The sequence below is a fragment of the Vipera berus genome (assembly GCF_964194415.1).
Source record: "Vipera berus genome assembly, chromosome: 2".
In the NCBI taxonomy this organism is placed as follows: Eukaryota; Metazoa; Chordata; class Lepidosauria; order Squamata; family Viperidae; genus Vipera; species Vipera berus.
This window is the reverse complement of record NC_138203.1, coordinates 257,892,667-257,914,770: the sequence shown is the minus strand read 5'-3', so window position 1 is coordinate 257,914,770 and position 22,104 is coordinate 257,892,667. Positions and strand designations below refer to the sequence as shown.

General features: G+C 39.0%; 1 protein-coding gene across 6 annotated transcripts in view; it reads right to left on the bottom strand.

Moving 5' to 3' along the window:
- CADPS (calcium dependent secretion activator) overlaps positions 1-22,104 on the bottom strand; it is a gene marked incomplete at both ends in the record, with an annotated part of 451,066 nt that overhangs the window by 191,230 nt on the left and 237,732 nt on the right. For all 6 annotated transcript variants that reach the window (XM_081320037.1, XM_081320036.1, XM_081320040.1 and 3 more), the window contains 3 exons: positions 4,474-4,686; positions 6,643-6,751; positions 20,989-21,055. In XM_081320037.1, the coding sequence (XP_081176163.1) occupies positions 4,474-4,686; positions 6,643-6,751; positions 20,989-21,055 (389 nt within the window). The remainder of the gene's footprint in view (positions 1-4,473; positions 4,687-6,642; positions 6,752-20,988; positions 21,056-22,104) is intronic.

Sequence of the window (22,104 nt, the reverse complement as noted above, 5' to 3'; positions counted from 1 at the left end):
AAGTCTCCCATGTATCCAGAACTGAGTTGGAAAAATAAATTAAAAAGATGTGCACATTACAGTGCAATGCACATTAAGGTATTTTTCACCACCATTCTTACCTTTCTGTGGGTGAGAAGGGAAAAAAAACTTGAAAATGCAATACTTGATTTATATGGGAAAGGAACTTTGGTTTCTATTACCATAGTCTGGAACATCTGATGGCAGCCATCATGTGTGCATAAGAAGGACTCATTTGCTTGCATTGATACATATATTTTATTGTCCACTGATGTGTTTATAAAAGGAGCTTGTTATTCTGACACAAAAGCAATAGGTGCAAATATACAGGCATCAATAAAGCGTGAAATTTCACAGCCTGAGCTCACAGATATTCCAGTGAGTAGCCAAGCAGCAGAAATGCATGTGTTTAGACGAAAAGGCCTCTGCACAGATTATGCATTTGCAAGACTTAGCCCCTGGATAAAATTTCTTCGTATTTATCTCTTGGTGTCTTTTCTATTTATGGTATTACCTATACACTTCTAGTGATGTGTTTGCAGCTATTCTGAGCTACTTATCAGATGTACTCATAAAAACCCATTTGTAAGTTCTTCATGATAAGGACCATCTACCCTAACCCTAACCCTAACCTTTTAGGCACCAGGGAACAGTTCTGTGGAGAGAGGTTTTTCCATGGACCGGAGGGGGCGTGGTTTCGTGTGCTGCCTGCATCCCACAAATAGGCCTTCGTTTGTTTGTGCAGTCTGGTTTCTGGCATGTCACGGACCAGTGCTGGTCCACAGATTGGGCCTTGGGGACCCTGAGCTACCCTTTTCTTCCTTCATCCCTTTTGCCTTCTATCACTGCACAAGGCAGCAGAAAATAACAAGAAAACAACAGTTTATAAACCAGTTGCATCCATTTATCCCTCTTCTGCTAGAACTGGTGCTTATGACCAACCTTGGCAATGTTAAGACACATGGACTTCAACTCCCAGAATCCCCCATGAATTCAGGGAGTTGAAGTCCACATGTCTCAATATTGCCAAGATTGGGAAACCTTGCATTAAGGACTTGCATGTAGATTCTAGAAGGAATTTCTAGAAGGATTCTAGAAGGAATCTAGTTCGTTATTAAAGCATATGAGAAACATAAGGAAATCGAAAAGAAAACTTTTGCTTGCAGGCTTTCTCTGGTTCCCACTTTTATTATTCAGAAAGTAAGGGATTAAAGGGTTTGAAACTCAAATACTTCGGCCACCTTATGAGAAGGAAGGGCTCACTGGAGAAGAGCCTAATGCTGGGAAAGATTGAGGGCAAGAGAAGAAGGGGACGACAGAGAATGAGGTGGCTGGATGGAGTCACTGAAGCAGTAGGCGTGAGCTTAAATGGACTCCAGTAGATGGTAGGGGACAGGAAGGCCTAGAGGAACGCTGTCCATGGGGTCGCAATGGGTCGGACATGACTTTGCAACTAACAACAACAAGGGATTAAAGACCCAGCCTAGAATAAGAGGAACAAAGCGGTATCTTTATACAAAGCTGTATACAGCCATTTCTTAATGGTTCCGTTTTGTGAAACATTATGAATAGAACATCATAGCTACTCCAACAGAACCCAAATATCTCACTTTTATTCTGTGCAACTCAACAGGTCAGTATCTAACACATAATATACCTACAAAGAGGTAAATACATAATGTATGCACAAATCCCTTGACTTGCTTTTCTGTCTTTTTCTTTTATCCCTGTTCAGGCTAGGTTGCTCGGTGTGGAATTAGAAATGTGGGTCTAAAACAATATAAAACTGAAAGAAACTACTTTTAATCATATGCTTGGTTTAGCCCGAAGCAATGAAAAAAAGAACAAACCTGGTGTGATAGCTAACTGTGATTGTCTTTTACCTAATTTGGAAGTTTCTTAAGAATTCTGAAATTTCTTTTGAAAACTATCTGCTTAATTTTCCTTAACTTAATTTTACTTTCTCCTTTGAGTAAATGATAGTGGCAAGGACCTTACTGGTGGGAAAAATATATAAAAAACAAGGATATGAGATATATGTTTATGAATAATTATTAAAAACGCTAATATTAACAAAAGCAATTCTGCAGGATGAAGGTCTTATTAATCAATCTTCCTGACTTCATCAGTTTGGGATTGAAATGAGACAGAACATTCTTTAAAGAACAGCAAGAAAAAAGACAAGTTAAAATTCTCAGAACATGCATTTTTGGCAATCTGGAAAGGTAAAGACGGAGCAAATGGAATGGCTGGAATAGAGAATGCACAACTTCAGGAAGGAATGTTGGGACATGGAAAATAAAATAAATAAATAAATGAAACTCTTAGTCCAGTCACAGAGCTAGGAAAGGTCACCCAATTACTGCATAATATCCTTGGGTAAGCAACCTAGAAAAATACATTGTTATTATTTACCTGACCTAAATTACAAATATGCTGTACATTTTGGACCATGAAATGGGCTTCTCCTGACACTTTCTTCATGTCATTGAATCTAAAAGACATAGATGCTATTCTAAGGCCCAAATGCGGCAGCCATCCAACCAGTCAGGCAAACTGACAATTAATTCACCAAAGGTTTTCCTTGTGTAATGTATATTTGCAACCAAAAAGGAAAATGTGAAATTAATGTCCTTCAACCAACCTGTATCATGCCATGTTTTAACTCATACTGAAATGAAAACCAAGCTTTGCTGGACAGTAATAAAGATTAAGTGTGAGTCGAAGTTATGCACACATGTGAAAAAAAAGAAGTTAATTTCATTGTTTTCAAAGATTATAAATTTCTGCAGATGTAGTATTTTAATAAACAAATATTTCCATTACAACCAGAATACACCAAATTATACCACCCAAAAATTATTCCAGAAAGCTTTGAATAGTTTGAGATATTTCAGATTAATCAGCCTTGTCAAATGAACCAAAAAACAATGAATACATGAATAAATAGAAATAAAATAAAATTAAGGGCTGATGTATCGACCTCATTGACCTGGTGAAATATTTCATAGAAGTTAATGTAACTAGATTTTTTTTACCCAAATGTCTCAGCAGTTCAATAATTTATGCCCAAAGAATATAGGTAAGAATATCAGTATAAGTACCTTACACCTTTTTGTGTCCATTAAGATAATGTAGGGACCCTGACCTAACATGAATTCAAACATTAAATTGTGTCTATGAGGATGATGTTCCAATTCAAAAGTATAACTTATGTGAATCAATTTCTTCCAATTTCCCTCTTTGTTAACTTTCCAAATCCAGGATTGGAGATTTCCCAAGATCTCTGCAAAAATATTTTCTAGACGCAAGTGCAAAAAATACTTTTATCTACCAAAATACAAAATTGCTACTGGCTATAAGTCCACGAACTAGTTAACCCATTAACTAAATTGTAAATGTAACTATATTACATTGGGTTTATGGCTATAATGCCTTGGTATAGTGTTTGCTGGGATAGGATCACATATTCATATATACGTCCCATACTACCCTTATGTACATATGCAACGGGTGAATATTAGGCTATCTGTCCTTTGCCAGCAATCTCTGGGCTATTGAGATTGATACCGACTGTAGGTTAGAGAGTTGTATGTCAATAGCTATCCATCATTTAGCCCTTATACTTTGGATGCTGCTGTTCTGGGGGCTGGTAGAAAGAGACCAACTTCTTGACTATGTCCCAAAGGTGCTTTTTCAAAAGGCAATTGGACTTTGTTTTTCTTTGAAGATGTTTTGCTTCTCATCCAAGAAGCTTCTTCAGTTCCGACTGTTGAAGCTTCTTGGATGAAAAGCGAAACATCTTGGATGACTGAGAATCTCCATAGACATACTTCTGGAGTAGGTTCCATGTAAAGCAATAGAACCTGCCCAGAGCAGAAAACCAGAAAGTGGCCATGGCAGGACAACTTTAGTAAGGTAGGAATGGACAACCAAGTGGAGAAGAGATAGATGATGCCCCATATCGAACATAGTGAAGGGGTCAGCCTATTCCATTTTTAAAACAAGGATTTATAACTTCCTTCCTTTCAACGCACTTTGGAGCAAGCCAAATTAGAGCAATAGTCTTTAACGGCTAATTATTACACTGTTCCTTACAATGAATGGTTAGTAATCAATTTTATAAAGGGCCTTTTATACACGATTGTCCCCCAAAGAGGCGTTTGTTCCAAAAATACTGAAAAGGAGAGTGCGATAGTGAAAAAATAAAAATAAAAATGGGAAGAGCAAGTTAGGAGTTGGAAAATCCTAGAGTCCATACATCAAGTATTGCATTTTATGTTTTCCTTTGCATTTTTAAGGAAGAACTTGTTTTTCTTGATCCTCTGCATATAATATTATGAAGAATTTTCAAAATGTAAAAACAATGAAATACATAAGCTGAGCCCTTCTCTCCCCCCCCCCCCCAATATCTATGAAAAAGCAACTTTTAAGTCCAAACTGTCTGGTTTGGTAAGAATATGTTTTACTTACAAAACTGAGAAATGGGGGCATCTAGCTGGGGCACATTTCCTCCTTTAGCGTTAAGCTTCTGAACTTGAGTAGGTGGCACAGGTTTGTGGGACTGGCCTGTAGCTCGATACATGGCTTGGACCCAGAGAATGCGGTCCTGCTCATCATCACTTGCAAAAATCACGGTGTCTCCTTCTTTCACTGCATTGAAAAACGCTCGGCCGCCCTCCAAACCTGAAAGATAATCAAAAAGCCATTGTTTAGAAAAAGCAGCATTTCCATGGATCCCCAAAACAAAAGATGAATTTATGGTTGCTTACGGAGACCTTCTCAATTCATCTTACTTTTTTAATTTTCTGCAAAATCTCCCTAAGATTGGAGAATCTCATTAGGATGAAGTATGAGAAGGGGCAAGGAGCTGCAGACTGAAGGAGGGGTAAGATCTGCTTCTGGAATGAGGACTTTTGCAAAGGATTCTTTCAATTCAAGGCAAAAAGCACAAATGCTGTACTGGGGGGGGGGGCGGAGAATTTGCTGAGGTACTGAATTCCATGGTTCTTAAATATTGCCAGGAGAATGACTTTCTTCTGCTTACCTGGAATCTTTCATTCTTTATATAAGTGTGCTTTTGTGGTAGTTTTGTAAGAAACAGAGAAAGACTCCCCATTATTTTTTTGAATAACTTCTATAATTTTTCATGAGAACATCTATCCTTTTCTAATGATCACCAACCCAAAATTTGTCTTTTGTGTTTTGCACTTTGGGCTAAAATATTAATGAAGTATAAAAAGCTGTGTTGGTGCAGTGGTGGCACAGTGTTTAGAATGCAGTATTGCAGGCAAACTCTGCCCACTGCCAGGAGTTCAATCCTGTCGGGCTCAAGGTTGACTCAGCCTTCTATCCTTCCGAAGTCAGTAAAATGAGGACTCAGATTGTTGGGGGAAAATATGCTGACTTTGTAACCCACTTAGAGAAGGCTGTAAAGCACTATGGAGTGGTATGTAAGTGTGATTGCTATCAAATCACTCTATTTCAATATTATATATCTATTTAATCATGTTTAGCTCAGATCCTTTAGCGTACATCATGCGTGAAGTTAGTTTTTTCTTTTGTTGTTGTTGTTAGTTGTGAAGTCGTGTCTGACCCATCCTGACCCCATGGACAATGTTCCTCCAGGCCTTCCTGTCCTCTACCATCTTCTGGAGTCCATTTAGGCTCACACCTACTGCTTCAGTGACTCCATCCAGCCACCTCATTCTTTTTCTTTGCCATCACAGGTGGCACCCAGAGCCCTCTCTGTGGGCATGCGCACCGTCACCCCAGTCCTAGGCCTTCAGCTGGGTTTTATAACACCTTTTCACTTTAGGCCCTCGCCGCCATGTACACACAAAAAAAGATTCAATCAATGAATTTCAACTTCTCGCAGGAAAAAAAAGTTCTCTCAAATTTGGAATTGATTAACTTTTTAGTCCCACCCAGTCTGCCGTTACCACTGCAGCCATGCCCACCCAAAGGGCCATGCCCACCTGGCACCCAATGAAACATAAGTGGGTTTTGGGTTGCAGTTTGGGCACTCAGTCTCTAAAACGTTTGCCATCACTGCTCTATATCATTAAAGTAATCCCATTTACTTTACTTTCTACATTTTCTGTTTTTTAATTTGTTACTTCTTCATAAGAATCACAAAATAATTTATCTTATGAATCCTTGGTGAAAGTTTTTTTTGTCAAAATTTTCTGAAACTAAGCAAATATATTGGATTCCTCTATCATTCCCTTTTTGCTGGTATTGGCAAAGGATGGTAAAAGTTTTGTGATGAAGGTCTTACTGAAGCTGTTCAGCCCAAATTTATCTGGAATAATGTTTTTCACTAATATAACCAATAAACTGGTTTGTAACTTCCTGAATTCTGCCCTTGTTCCCCAATGGTTGGCAATTCACTCTCTACTGTCCGTAACACTGATGAAAAAAACGTATTCTAGGGATATGATTGTAAGTTCCTTCTTTTAAGATTGAGACCACCCAATTGTTGTGTTTTTAATAATCATACTCATCTTGATCATTTAATTCACGAAGAACATAATTAAGCAATTTGCATAAAAATATACAGAAATGTCAGTTAATCCTATAACTGAGGAAGTTGACTCTCAGAAAACAAGCAAACAAACCTCAGCTTACCATCTTACTTACCGGGTTGTGGGTCTGTATAGTCTACTGTGTATCCATCAAGCTGCAACAGCTCTTGAGGTTCAGCTTTTTTCTCTCGGTAGCTGCACATGGCAAATGTATATTGGCTAACCTGCAGAAGATCATACAGCTTAAGGAACACCAAATGATGAAGGAAGAATACTTCCAACTGGGAACCTTTGCAAATAATTCTATATTTACCTTCAGCTAAATCTTTCCATAGGTTATTGTCTATTTTCAATAGATCTATTTTAATAGATAATAAGGTAAAGGTAAAGGTTGCCCCGCACTCTAGGCGCTCATCTCCGTTTCAAAGCCTAAGAGCCAGCGCTTGTCCGAGGACGTCTCCGTGGTCATGTGGCCGGCATGAGTAGATGCCAAAGGCACACGGAACGCTGTTACCTTCCCACCGTAGTGGTCCCTATTTTTCTACTTGCATTTTTACGTGCTTTCGAACTGCTAGGTTGGCAGAAGCTGGGACGAGTAACAGGCGCTCACTCTGCTACACGGCACTCGGGATTTGACCCACCAAACTGCCGACCTTCTGATCGACAAGCTCAGCGTCCTAACCCACTGAGCCACCGCGTCCCTTAAATAGATATCATCTATTTTTAATAGTTGATTCCTGTAATATAAAATCTCAAGATTTTCCTGAAAAGTAGGATACTGCAGTCAATATCCCACAGGTTTATTTAAACATTTTTATAATCTTCTGATCAGCAAATGCAGAACAATCTCTTATGTGTGTACAATCTTGTCTGCTTGAAATTGGGTTCGAAAATGGGATTACTCGGTATGATATAAAGATACAAAACCTGGGAACTTGCATCAGAAATGTTGTGAAGGCCTCTTCACCTGCTATATTTTTGAAATACACTTTCAAAGGATGCACTGAAGGTGACCTGTCCTTATATTTGAAAATAAATTACACCATGAAGATGTCAGAAAGACATTATTGGCTGCAGCCAGTGGTGGGATTCAAATATTTTAATAATCAGTTCCCTGCAGGGGGAAGGCGAGGGGGGAGGTGGGGGAGCACTACCACGAGGCAGGTGGAGAAGGGGGGAGCTTCCCCATGCACCCCATAACTGCTTACCAGGCTGAAGGGCCGACGCAGCCAGGCCTACCACTCCCCAACACCTGTAGTGCTTCGCCTGTTCGGTAGTGACTTCTCCCACTTTCTCGTTTCTCTTCCTCCTTTGAATATCCCTTCACTCCCATTGCTGCCTTTTTCAGTCCCGGAGTTTTGTCCAGAGCCTGTGCAAAGGTTCTTTGGAAACGAAGCCCCACAGCAATCAGGTAGGGTGGGAACCATTCCCTTCACTTTTGGACCAGCTCCAAAAAGGGCTGGAAGGAACAGTCCAAGGGCTTCAATCTGGCTTTGCAGCAAGCAAGGGGATTGGAGCAGTGGTGGGATTCAAATATGTGAACAACCGGTTCTCTGTGTTTGATGTCGCTTCCGGAAGTCCATTCTGGGCCTGGGCAACAAAAAATTAGCTACCGGTTCTGCCGAAGTGGTGCAAACTGGCTGAATCCCACCACTGGATGGGAGGCACCTGAATGCAGGCTAGTCTGGCGTCTCAAAAAACTGGGATATTTTTCCCCGTGCTGCCTTTTTGTTGCCATGCTGTTTAACTTTCTTTAACGCTTGCCCATTCTCCATCAAGTAAATTTTAAAGAAAGTTAAACAGTATGGCAGCAAAAATCCAGCAGGGGGGAAAATAAATCCCAGTTTTTTTAGACAATACAGATTAGCATGCATTCACGTGCCTCCAATCCCCTTACTTGCTGTAAAGCCAGATTGGACTTTTTGGGCTGCTCTTTCCAGCCCATTTCAGAGCCAGTCCAAAAGTGAAGGGAATGGTTCCTAGCCCACCCGATCGCTGCAGGGCTTCATTTCCAAACACCTTCTGCACAGGGTCCGGACAAACCGAGTTCCGGGACTGTAAAAGCAGCAATGGGAGCACAGGGCTGTTCAAAGGAGGAGGAAGAAGGACAAAGTAGAAGCCCAAGTGAGACTTCCTTCATCACTCTGCAAGCAGAGGCAGAGGGGGTGGGGGGAAGGCATGCGATTTGGACATGCTACACGGTGGCAGCAAGCAGAGGCAGAGGGGAAGCCTTCCCCAGCCTGCCTCCACTTGCTGCCACCATGCAGTACATCCGGATCGCCTGTCTCCCCCCCACTCCACACCTCCACTTGCAGAGTGATGGAGGAGGTCTCCCTTAGGCATGGAGCAGGTGTCAGCTTCAGCCAGTGCTTTGGAGAACCTCCTCCATCACCCTGAGGAGCGTGAGAGTGGCAAGACCTGAATGGCTGAAGGTTTAGGTTTAGGTTTATTAAATTTATATGCCGCCCTTCTCCCTGAGGAGGAGCCAAGAGAGAAAACCTCAACATCGGATTGAAAAAAAACGTGGAAAAACTGGATACGGGAAGGCCAGAAATGGAGACTCAGATTTATCATAACTGGTTAGCCAAACTCAACCAAAAATTTGAGATTGTTCTGCTGAACCAGTGCGAACCAGCTGAATCCCACTACTGGCTGCAGCTATTTATTGTATCTACATTCTAACCCCCCTCCCTCCCAACTTGTTATTACATACTAAAACACTTGAATGGAATTCTAATTTTAAAAATTGGCAGAGATATAATATTTTTCTCTCAATCAAATATTAGTGATTTTCTCTGTCCCTTTACAACAGTATTGGTAAAACTACAGTAGTACTATCCGAAATTCTGTTTAATCGCTATCAGATAGAATTCATCATATTATCCAAGCATCCTTATCAGAGTTTATACCAACTAAAATACTAAAAGAAATTTGAGGAACCAAAGATCTGGATTGAAATATAATGAATGGTCCAACAAACTATGATATATTTGATAAAGAATAAACACTTTTTTCTCTTCTTCTTTTGTACACCTTAATAATGCAAAATCTTAATGTTGTGCAGAATTGGTAAACAGTAATTTAAATACTGTATGAGAATTAGTACTATAGCATCTAACCCAAGTATTCAACTACATAGTTATGAAACTGCAACTAAGGATATAGGGTGTGTAAACCTTTAGGGCCAAGGAATTGCAATTCACACTCCATGATCACAGGGAAACTATTTGTTACTTGTAATGTTATAGCCTTGGTGGAGCAGTGGGCTAATGCCTCCTTAAGTAACACCAGCTGCCTGCAATTAGTGCAGGTTCGCATCCCACCAGGCTCAAGGTTGACTCAGCCTTCCATCCTTCTGAGGTGGGTAAAATGAGGACCCAGATTGTTGGGGGCAATTAAGCTGACTTTGTAATAATGCCGCTGGGGTGTGTGTGAAAGCCCTAATAAACAGGCATATACATAGAATGAAGGCTATTGCTAAGTACATTGATTTGTGCTTTAAATTGTAAGCCGCCCTGAGTCTTCGGAGAAGGGCGGGATATAAATGGGATTAAAATAAAATAAAATAAAATAAAATGTTATTGCAATGGGGGAGGGAGGGGAACTAGGTGAACCAAGGAGCCAGTTTGGTTTAGTGGTTAACGCAGCAGGCTAGAAACCGGAGGCTGTGAGTTCTAGTTCTGTCTTACACATGAAAGCCAGCTGGGTGACTTTGGACCAATCACTGTCTCTCAGCCCAAACCACCTCACAGGTGGTTGGTGTGAGGAAAATAGGATGAGGAAGGTGTGTTGAGTATGTTTGCAGCCTTGAGTTATTGGTAAAAATACTAAGGGTGGGAAATAAATAAATAATAAAGTAAAACTAATATTTTGACCTATTTTTTTCAGGGGAAAACACTTGCACTTTCATTTCTGCTCTTACAGGTTCAGCTGAATAGTGCACCTCCAAAACAAAACAGAATTTTACCACAAAAATTTTGACCCCAAAATGGAGGAGGGTGAAGGTGGGATGCCAGTAAAAATGGGCATGCTTCCTTTGTCAAATGGTTTTGGGCTTCCATTCTCATCTTTACTTTTTCAATTTTTAAAAAAATGGAATAGATGTAGTCAAAATTGAGCTTCCTTGCCACTGAGTTTCAACGGCTAATCAGATAGACACATAAATAGGCACGCCAGCTGAGGAATTCTGGGAGTTGAAGTCCACAAGTCATAAAAGGGCCAAGTTTGAAGACCCCTGGTCTACACCAACACCTGAGATATGGCTCTAATTGTCTCATTCCTTATAAAATAATGACATTCACCAGAGAAGTTCTAACTATCCCTTGTGTTATCTAGCAGGAATTAGGTTTTTTTAACTGACAGGTATCGTTTCTCCTTTCGAGTCTCAGTTGCCTCGATTGACATATAATCACTGTATAGTTTCTTGTGTAACTAATCCTATTGAGATCTCCCCATTCAACATCAAGGACAAATCAGGACTTTGTAGAATTGTAATGGAGACCACAATGCCAGGGAGTAAAGATGAAAATAATAATAATAATAAATAATAATAATAATAATAATAATAATAATAATAATAATAATAATAATAATAATAACAATAATAATAATAATAATAACAACAACAACAACAACACCATTGACACAATTTTTTAAAAAAGTCTATAACAATTATTTTATAGTGAGCTGTCAACTCAAAGGCTCACAGCTTTTTTGTTTTTTTAAAGATAGCTATTGTTCAAAGAGAGGAATGTGCATCCTTTGAAAACTCTCATCGTTCATTTCACATAATGTCAGGCTGACACCTGTCAGAAACAATGTGAGCTAAATTGCTGGTTACCAATCATATTAAAACAATCCCAACCTACCCCCCTATAGTTCTTGTATAGTTATTGTCACTGATCTTGTAAATGGTAGCTTTCACTCCTCCATCGATGTGCATGACATTCAATGTCAAATACTTTGATGGCAGTCTTCATTGGCTGAAGGGGCATTTGACATCGCCTTTAGGTGCCCATCAGGCTGCATTAAGACACAGCTTGTACTTAATATATTGTCTTTTTAAAAATCAGGATAATCTGGGAGGAGAAGGCAGTTGGAAAGCAAGGGATTCTCCTGTGCTCTGGGCTAGGAATAGGGAAATTTATCATCAAATGATTGAAAAAATGCCTCTGTTAAGGTTGTGTCACATTCTGGATTCCTTACATTCTTATATTGGTTTAGACATTTTCTCGACCTCTTTAAAAAAAACCAACAACTTTAATTTTCCTTAAAACTCTTGCATTACTGGGTGATGCCAGTCATTTTGGGGGAACCAGGGAAGGAGAAGAAAAAGGCTAGGATATCTTCTCTCTGGACTTTAATGTCGTCCCTGATGATTAGAAATGCTTTGGATTTTATTTTATTTTTTGCTGTTAATTAATTAATGATGCTTAACCTTCTTCAGGGTTCTGCTTGCATCTGCATTCCAGATCTAGTGTAGCTTCTAGTTCTGGGCCTGCAGAATTAATCTCTTTTTGATTCCCTGACCGTAAAAAGCAAGGGGAGGCAGAATTATTGCCCTGATTCTACAGCACAACCAACCCAATCAAGCAAGTCACCATCTCTGGCTTGCCTTTGACTGGGGGAAAAAAAAGCAGACAGAAAGAGCATTGCCAAGAACTGTGACTGGCAGATAGATTCCTTTTCAAGTCTCTCGGGGGCCTTATTTTTTACTTTGGTGACAGAGGCATCTCCAAGGATGGGTCAAAAATTCAAGATGGTGATGTGATTGAAACTGCACCCTCACAATTTAGATGACTGTAAGCTGCAACAAACAGACGAATCCCCCCCTCCCGCTTCTCCCTTACTTAAATTTTATCAATGGATGCTGTAACACAGTAGCTTCCCTTGAATGAATGTGGGCAAAGTGTCTTTGCCCAAGGTCCACGTTTTTAAGTACTCATAGCACTGTTTTCCTATAAACTAAATCTAGGACTTAACTGGAATTCAGTGCTATAAAAGAATTGCAAATACATTTAAACGAGAGGTTTCTGAGAGCTTTCAACTCAGCCAGAATAATACGGTACAGTGACATGCTGCCCTCCACTGGTCTCAAATTGGTATTAACCTCTCCCCAAAAGCTGTCACTAGTTTTTCTGTCACTGGTTTCCATATTCCCCCATACAATAATTCAAAGTTTCCTCAGAACTTTCGTCTCGCTCTTCAAAAATGTACACAAAGGAAACTTATTTCGAAGGAGGTATATTATATCTATTCACAGGACTCATCCAAATGTCTTTATTGCCATCTCACATCTGATGTGAGATCATCAGTATGAGTTATAATCCTATATTATGATTTAAAATGATATTATCATAATTTATTTAAATTTATAAGCCGCCAAGCTCCAATGGACTTTGGGTATTTCCCTCAAAGATTTCCAAGCTAACAGGTAGGTGTAAATAAACTATAAGTTTATTCATAAGATCTAGTTGGAAATTGTGTCATTCCTTATAGTATACAGGTCCCTGTTCATTTCCTTGTTCAAAATCAACAATGGCATAAATCTCTTAGCTATTTGCCCTAAGTCTGCTGCTCATTTAAATCTTCTGAAGTAGCATACCATAGCAATGTTTTTGCCTGGTTGAACTAACTGGCTGGTTTTCACTCAGTTCCTTGTTTCGAACAAGCAAACCTATTGCTGTCAGAAAAGCAATGATGGCAAAAGCAATTTTAAACCAGTGATGGTGAACCTGTGACATATGTGCCAAAAGTGACACACCATGGTGTTTTTCATTACACGCCAGCATTCACCAACACCAGCATGCCCATTCTTGTGCAATTTGAGGGGGCTGTGTGAGAAGGGGTTTATGCTGCCATGCAGCCTCTGGAGCCTCCCAAAATTGTGCAAGAATGGGACATGCTTTCGTGCAGTTTTTGGAGGTTCCAGAGGATGCAGAATAGCATTCTCTGAAGCTGCTTCAAGAAGGAAGGCCTCATGCAACCCAAAGCGGCCTTGGGTATAAGCAGTAGGGGCCTGTCAACAGAAAGAGAACAGTGCCTGGAAGTAAGTGGCCTGCAGTAGATCCTGGGGAATAGTGGGGATCATGCTGTTCCCCAAGGCTCACGTGTCTTGGGGAATGGCATGAGATGGTTTTTTTGAGTGGCAGCAGTGGTGCTAGGGCTGAGGTTGACTTCAAGACTGAGGTTTTGAATTCAGGCCCAGTCTCATCATTGCTACTGAGTGCTGCTGTCCAGGGTGGGCCTAGATGGGAAGGTGGGGAGAGAGAGAGAGGGGGGGAGGGAGGGAGAGAGAGAGAGAGAGAGAGAATTGGTTCTCTTTTGTTTGAGGAGATGTAAAATTAAGCATATTCTAAATTTTTGACACACCAAGACCAAACGGTTTGGCATCACTGACCTAGACTCAGTGAACATGACGCAGCCCATGACTGAATAATTATAGAACATGAGTGCAAAATATATGCTGTACAATTTGCCCTTCACACCTTATAGTATATTCCGTAGAGATGCTGTAATCAACTTTTTCTCTCACTGGTTAACTCTTCCTTTCCTATGAAAAAATATAAATGCAAAGTGTAGTCCCTGAACTTTGTTTGCACACCTGGGCATGCAACAAAGGGAAAAGGTAAATCTAGATAGAAAAGGAAAGGAAAAGAAGAGAGAAGTGCAACATTTATGGGGCTAAAAGATCCACCCGAGCAGTAGTTAATTTTCTAGCTATTCTTCAATGACATCCAGGCCAAATCGGTAAGAAAATGGTGGTACCTCCACCATTCCGACAGTCTTCAATTCTTCTGAGAAATGCAAGATTGCCTCCCTATAGCTAGATATTTTGGGAAAGAAACTTTTGCTTTCTACTGGTAAATATAGTAAATTTTGAATGTTCTGAATGCTCTACACAGTGTAAACACAACAAGGCTAATTCAGTGGTGGGATTCAGCCGGTTCGCACTAGTTTGGAGAACCAGTAGCTAAATTTTGCTGAGTTTGGAGAACCAGCTGAATGCACACTGCTTCTGGAAGTCCGTTCTAGGCCTCGGAGGCCTGGAGGAGGCCTCTCAGGTTTAGAACGGCCCACTGGAAGTGCATGGATGCCACTTCTGGAAGTCCGTTCTAGGCCTCGGAGGCTCAAGCCTGCATCCAATAAGAGAACCGGTTGTTCAGATATTTGAATCCCACCACTGGGCTAATTTCTGAATCTGCAAAGATTGTGGTTGAACAAGACAACATCTAAAGAATATCTGGAGTTGTTTTTCCATTATGGGCACTGTTTGCCAATAACTAGTATGTTGCTGCCACCTCCTGGGTGATTATTGAAATTATTGTTGCCATTTCCTTGTCTCTAGCTTCCAGATGCTGAAATAATCAGAAGCCTAATTACTATACAAAAATGAAATGAGAGAATCAGCATATTTCACATTTTCAGGCAATGCTGTGAATCCTTTGTAATCTGGTTTTAACATTTTTTAAAAATATCTCCCTGCAACTGTTTTTTAAATAGTATGTTCCCTAACTCAGCAACCAAAGTCTTAATTTTTCTTTAAGCACAGTTTATTTTTGCAGAAGCAAAATAATTTTCATTCTCGAGAAGAGCCACACATCAATCACTGACACCCAAATCCAGAGATTTCTAGCAGAAATCTAGCAGAGATAACGGCAGAGATAACAGAGGTACAAGCCCTATTTAATACATAAGGCAGAGGAAAATAGAGGAAGGAAGTATTTATGGCTGTTAGTCTCAAGGAGCTGACACTTATGGATAATCAGCATCAATGTGAAGGGATCTATGTGAAATTAAGTTTATAATAACAATTTTCCCCCACCAAGTTGGTCAGTCTGAACGTCCATCACTGTGGATTGAGACTTCTGTGTATATACTGTAGTTGATGCCAATTTAATGTTATTTGATGGTTGAGGGAGTACGAATGCCAGTGGCCAGAAAATAGAGCTACCTTGTACATTTTTGTACCCTCTTTATGTTCTTAGTACTCATAAGTAATCATCTTCTGAATACAGATACCAAGTAGTTATGCTTCATCAGTATTCCCTACACTAGTAGTTAATATCATGTTTGACAGTTTCTAATTTGTGAACATGTTCAAGTCAGTTCAGATATGCACCTTGCTGATTCATGTCACATTGTTTGCCTTTTTAATGAAGTCATTCATGAATTTTCCATTCTGGAAATTTATGAAGATACTCTGGACACATACTAAGGAAAACATAGTCTTAGCCATTATGTGCATCTTTATTTATTCTGGCTAATGGAAGAATTGGGTTTTTTTTGTCTGAACTCATTACAAATCAATCTAAGTAAAAAAAAGAGAGTTCTAATATGGAGGCAAGAAAAATGACTAATTTCTTCAGTTCCTTCATAATTTTTCTCAACTTTCCATCTTCAACATTTTACAGACTTGGAAACCTTAATCTTTTCTTAGTCAGGGGGCACCATTGTACTTCACCAACTTTTAGTGTGATCCCCAAAGAATTCCAAAAGTTGCTACCAAATGCCATCATCAGTGAGACAGAATGGGAATAAACACATGGCAGTAATTTTATTAACTACATTGAATTTTGTATACCTGTAAACCAGATGCTGGAGTCAATTTGAGTTTTTAATCTGAGTCTTCCCCATTATTTTTTGCTGCGTGGCTCCCAATTGACAACGTAAAGTTTTCAGCTCAAGGAAAGATATGCAAACCTGTTTTACTTCAGCACCATTCTTTCAATCATGCCCTTTTCTGTTCCCTTTCATTTAGCCTTTTCAGGTATTTATTTCTTTCTACAGTGGAAAGGATATGTTTCTGCCAGGATTGCCAAAGTAAACAAATCAAGCAAAGCTAAAAAAAAAAAGCATCGTGATCCAATAACAAAGCACAACAGATGATGGGACAGATTAAAACCATATGGTTTAGAAGTACTCAAGAACAAACAAACTAGAAATAAAAAGACAACAGATTTGCCTGCTACTTAAAAAGAAGAAAGTATTGAACTATGCTTGAGATGAAGGGTATCCCCTGATTTGTTAATAATCACCTATAAAAATATATAAAACTGTCAAAAGGTTCTCTGTATCAGATCAAGAAGATTAATCTGTGATGAAGGGATTGAAACTATAGAAGATCTCCATATACAGAAGAAGAATCAAGCAATTTGAAATTGAGAATCATTGGCTGCAGGCTGACTGTTTCTATAGACTTGGTACCAGCAACTGGTTGGTGGCACTATGGAGACAGGAACTGGGTTGTCTATCACACTTAACCAAGTCAGTTAAAGACAGAGGCTATGCTTTATTAGTTTCAATCTTGGCTAGTTTTCTTTGTAGCCTAGAGGGTATATGAAGTCAGCCAGTAGTTTATGATTCAGAATGTTGTGTTATCCTACAAAAGAGTAATCAGTAAACCTATGGCCATGCTGAGGACTTCAAGATGGAATGCGACCACATGCTTGCAGGATGCTGACTGAATAGTATTTTGATACATTTCCCCAAGTGTTGTCTGGAAAAGAGCCTCCATCTTCTTCCCCTTTGGAATGGCTGCACAGAGCTAGTTTTGATTCTCGCAGGAGAATGTCCCTAAAACATGTCTGTCCTCACTTGTATCAGTGTCATGATTTCACTACTACTTACATGATTAACTAAAAACAAATCTGAGACAGCAAAAAAGAAAAGCCTATTTTTTTTAGCCCTCAAAGCATTTGCTTTTGGTATAATACCTTAGAAGTGCGATACCTATCATTTCTACTGATTTTAAAGGTTAACAATAAATTGCATCTCAGCTACAGTTTTTGTTTTAAATGTTTAGGAGAGGAGTCCCTGAGAGTCTCAGCATATTGATGTAAAGAAGAAAGTGAGGAAAGATCAAACAAGATCATAAATGACTATTGGCTTACGGCCTTGACATTCAACAGTTACATTATCTACCTACTTGTGCAATTTAAAAGCTTTTCTGAGGTTCTCTAGCCAGTTAGGAGCACTTAGAGTGACTTTGCCATTCTTTTTCTCCTTGATTTATGATGCTGTAGATAATTTTCATTCTTAACCTTGAGGTCATATTCTGCCATGGCTTTCACACTGCATATTTCAGAATTTACAATGAGGTGAATAATAAGTCTCTGCCTTGAAATTTGCATGCAATTAACATTCTGTTCCTCTCAGAGAGTAAATTTGCTATTAGAATAGTAAGCGATATACAGAAGACATATAGTAAAATCAGAGCACTCTATGTTTCAAGCTTGCTTACATTACTCAGACTAAATACTTTCAGAATACAGTAATGGTATTGCAACCAATGCCCACCTAAACCATTCAAGATTAAATAAACAGCATTTTAAAGAAAAGGCCAGATGAATTGTATGGATGAGGAAGTTGAGCATTGAAGCAAAAGTTTCATTTCTGATTACAGAAACATTTCTGTTTTAAACCAAGGGAAGGCTCTAAATCACTGCCATCTTTTATGGAAAATTTAAATATTTCTTCATTTGCTCATGCTTTCTGTGTAATGAGTGCTAGCTTCAATTCTGAGTTCTGTTTTCTCTTTACTTCTAGTACTGTGAACAGTCTTTTATTATTTATTCTCTTTTGTTGGTTTTATTGTGCTAATCCTGAAAGGCAGCACAGAATGATCTGAAATAATCTGGGCAGCTTTCAGAACAGCTTTGCCCATCCTGGCATTCTGGATCTATCAATAACAGTTCTAGAGTTGTAGTCCCAAAACTCTATAGGGCACTGGGTATGGAAGACTGCTCTAGAAAAATGCAGGCAAAACAAAGAAACCGCAGGAAAAATATATAAACCTACTCCTAAATACTATTCTGTTTTGCGCGAAGCAGTTATGCAAAGTGTAGAAAAGGGGTATAAATAAATAAATAAATAAATAAATAAATAAATAAATAAATAAATAAATAAATAAATAAATAAATAAATAAATAAATAAATAAATGACTGGAAGCATGAGATAAAGAAAAGAATGAATCTAAAGTTATCTGGAAGTTAAGTCATGCCAATGGGACTTCTTTTCTTTTTGGTTTGAAATTTAAGCAGCAAAAAGTTTCAAACCAAAAAGAAAAGAAGTCCAGTTCAACATGACTCAACTTCCAGACAACTCTACCTGGATGACAGAGAATCTTCATCAACATCATCTAAAGTTAGTTTACACTGGGCATCAATTATCATAGATCACTCGCATACATTTCCTGACTGTTAGAACAATCAGCCAAAGAAATGACTTGCCTCCAGAGGTTTTGAATGCTCCAACACTGGAAATGTTTAAGAAGAGACTGGACAACCATTTGTCTGAAATACTATAGGTTTCCTGCCTAAGCAGGGGGTTGGACTAGAAGACCTCCAAGGTCCCTTCTAACTCTGTTATTCTCTCATTCATACCACTCTATCTTTGCAAACCATACTTACTTCTACCACTATATTTCATCCATAGCATTTTTTTTTTAAAAAAAAAACTTTCTCACCTCATTTGTTTTGAGGATCTCATCGGTTCCTTCCAACCACAGCCTCCTTGGTCTCCCCCTTCTTCTTAGTCCACTCACTCTCCCTTCGTAGATTAATCTAACAATTTGATCCTTGTTTATTCTTTCTGTACGACTGACCCATCTGCATTATATTTTTTTGCAAGGTAAGATTTCTACACTAGAAACTAAAGTAGTGCTGTTGCCTGCGTGCCATCACTAGAAGAAACGAACTGTACTGAGAGGCACTCAGGATGCAAGAGACTAATATAAAATAAACTCAGCTGTACTTGAATATGTACGACGTATTACCTGCAGTGATTCTAATTTTAATGAACCCAAAACTTGTTAAACTGCATGTTACCCCAAAACAAAGCAAAAACAACAATGGCAACAAATTAAGAATTAAGGAAACCCAAAAATGGTTATTTCTCACTGAAACTATCATTATTCTCTTTTTCAGCTCTGTGGGTTTCAAACAGTGACAGTATTAGCTGTAGCAGAAGTAGAGATGTGAGTGCATGCCGGTCCAGAGCTGGTTCTGAAGCTGTACAAAATCTTTGGGTGGAGGTGCCCAAAGCAGCCTAAAAGAGAAATCATGTCTTGCATCCACACTCCAAAAGAGAAAGGGGAAAAATGTGGTTTTCAATGTGCAGCACAGTTGTTGTCACTAGTAATGGAATTGTTGGTCCCAATAGTGGCCAGTAAGCAAGGACTACCTGTAGGTAGTTTGGACATCTTACTAAACTTACATACTTACTTATTGATTAAGCCTCACTAGTTCACACATAGCATCAACCCATAAACCACAAAGAGGACATTTATTTCATGTACTGAACTGAATCCCAAATAATCCCAAATAAATTAATCGCTCATTCTGACCTAGAATGACATGCTCCTCTAATAATTCTATCAAGTTAACTATAACAAATCTCATTTACTGCTATTTGCTAATGTAAATATTTTTGCTTACTTATTCATTTAAATGTATACCTCTATACCCTACCATCCAGACGATCTTGAAGTAGGTCACCATTTCTTAAAACAAGATTAAATAATACAAACATGTAAAATAAAGATGTTAATTAAAGAGTCCACTGGGTAGAGGAGAAGGAGAAGGAGGAAGAGGAGGAAGAGGAGGAGGAGAAGGAGGAAGAAGAAGAAGAAGAAGAAGAAGAAGAAGAAGAAGAAGAAGAAGAAGAAGAAGAAGAAGACATGCACATTGAGAACCCCATACAATAGTAATTGTGATACTATAATTAGGCACTTAAGGCATGGATAAGAAGTCCTGGCAGTGAGAGTAAAATGCCAGGGCTTCTGGTGTCAGACACAAGAAATAGAAGCAGCAACTTCATCTCCAAAAGAATGTCATAAAAGAAAATGCTTCTCCTCCATCCTCATTTTCTAATTCACGAGTAGATAACCTTTCTTCAGTTAAATTTTGTGCATCTTTCTTCCTATGTCTGTGTGCTTAATCAGCACTCATTAAGCTACTTCTTTACATGCAGAATAAATCTAAAGCAGAAGGGCAATGAGGACATTGCAGTCCTTCTAATTTTCCTCATATATTCAGGATGGAGTCTGTTGAAAGTTATAGAGCGGGTCGCTTGCATCATGCTGAGGCCACGCCCACCCCAGCTCCGGCAATGCAAAAAAGTCGCGACACATCACGTGACACGGTGAGTTTGACACCCGGGTTAATAGAGGAACTAGTCGCCTCACTTGTCCCACTGAGTTCCTCCATAAACTGCCCAATATTTACAATCCTAGAGTTTACACCTTACAATTTCACAGCATTTACATGTCATAAACTTTGTTCATCTGTAAGCCTATGCTGTAATGAGCTTTGTTATACTGACTGTAATGTGTGGTCTCTCACTCATAATAGTTTTGGTTTTTGTGTGAACCACAGCAAAGTATCCTGCACTTAGAGCCTAATTGTATTACAACATGGTGTTAAAGAATAATAAATATATAAGTTTTAGTTGAAGCATTACCTGCACCAGTACAAAGAACCTTTTCTTCCATCTCTTCCAGACATTTTTGCCGATGGCCCACAAATATCTATAAAAGCAGCAAGGAAAACTTCATTAGGGATTTTTTTTTAATAAATAAGAATCTCATTGTTTGCATTGGGCAGTTTTTACTGGAAACAGCAACTAAACACTGGTTTTAAAAAAAATGTTGTAAATAGTGTTGTGACTATAGGATCCTGCAAACAGCCATAAAATATCCAACCAGTTGCTAAGTCCCCAAAATGTGATCACATGACCACAGGGAGAAGGGAGTGGTGACCTTTTAACTTGATGACTGGCTTAACTGCTACTGTGGTTTCTGCTATGGAAAAGAGAAGTGAACTAATCTTTTAGTATTATCCTATAGGAGAAGGAGTGGCAGAATCTGGGGGTGGAGTAAAAAGAGTGACATCATCATCATCATCATCATCATCATCATCATCATCATCATCAAAAATCAACATCAGACGAGGAATCTTCCAAGGGGACTCACTTTCACCACTACTGTTCAACATCGCATTAATTCCATTGACAATAATATTACAAAACACAAAACTGGGATACCACATCTCAAGCCAGCATGGCAAGATAAACCATCTACTATACATGGATGACTTAAAACTGTATGCAAAAAGCCACACTGAACTTTAATCAATACTCAGCGCAGTTCAACTGTTTAGCAGCGACATCAGAATGGACTTTGGACTTGGAAAATGTGCTATATTATCTATGCAATGAGGAAAAATGGGAAAAATAGAAGGAATAGAACTGGGAAACGGAAGTATTATGAAAGCACTAGCAAAGGATGATGGTTACAAATACCTAGGCATAATGGAAGCAGATAACATCTTGAATGGAAAAGTCAAAGAGTCAACACAAAAGGAATACATCAGGAGAGTCCGCAAAATACTAAAATCAAAGCTGAATGGTGTAAATATAATCAAAGCCATTAATACATGGGCAGTCCCAGTGATATGCTACCCAGATGGAATTATCAACTGGGCATTGGCCGAATTGGAACACCTAGACTGGAAAATGCGTAAACCTTTGAATATGCACCACGCTCTACATCCACGAAGTGACATCAACAGATTGTAC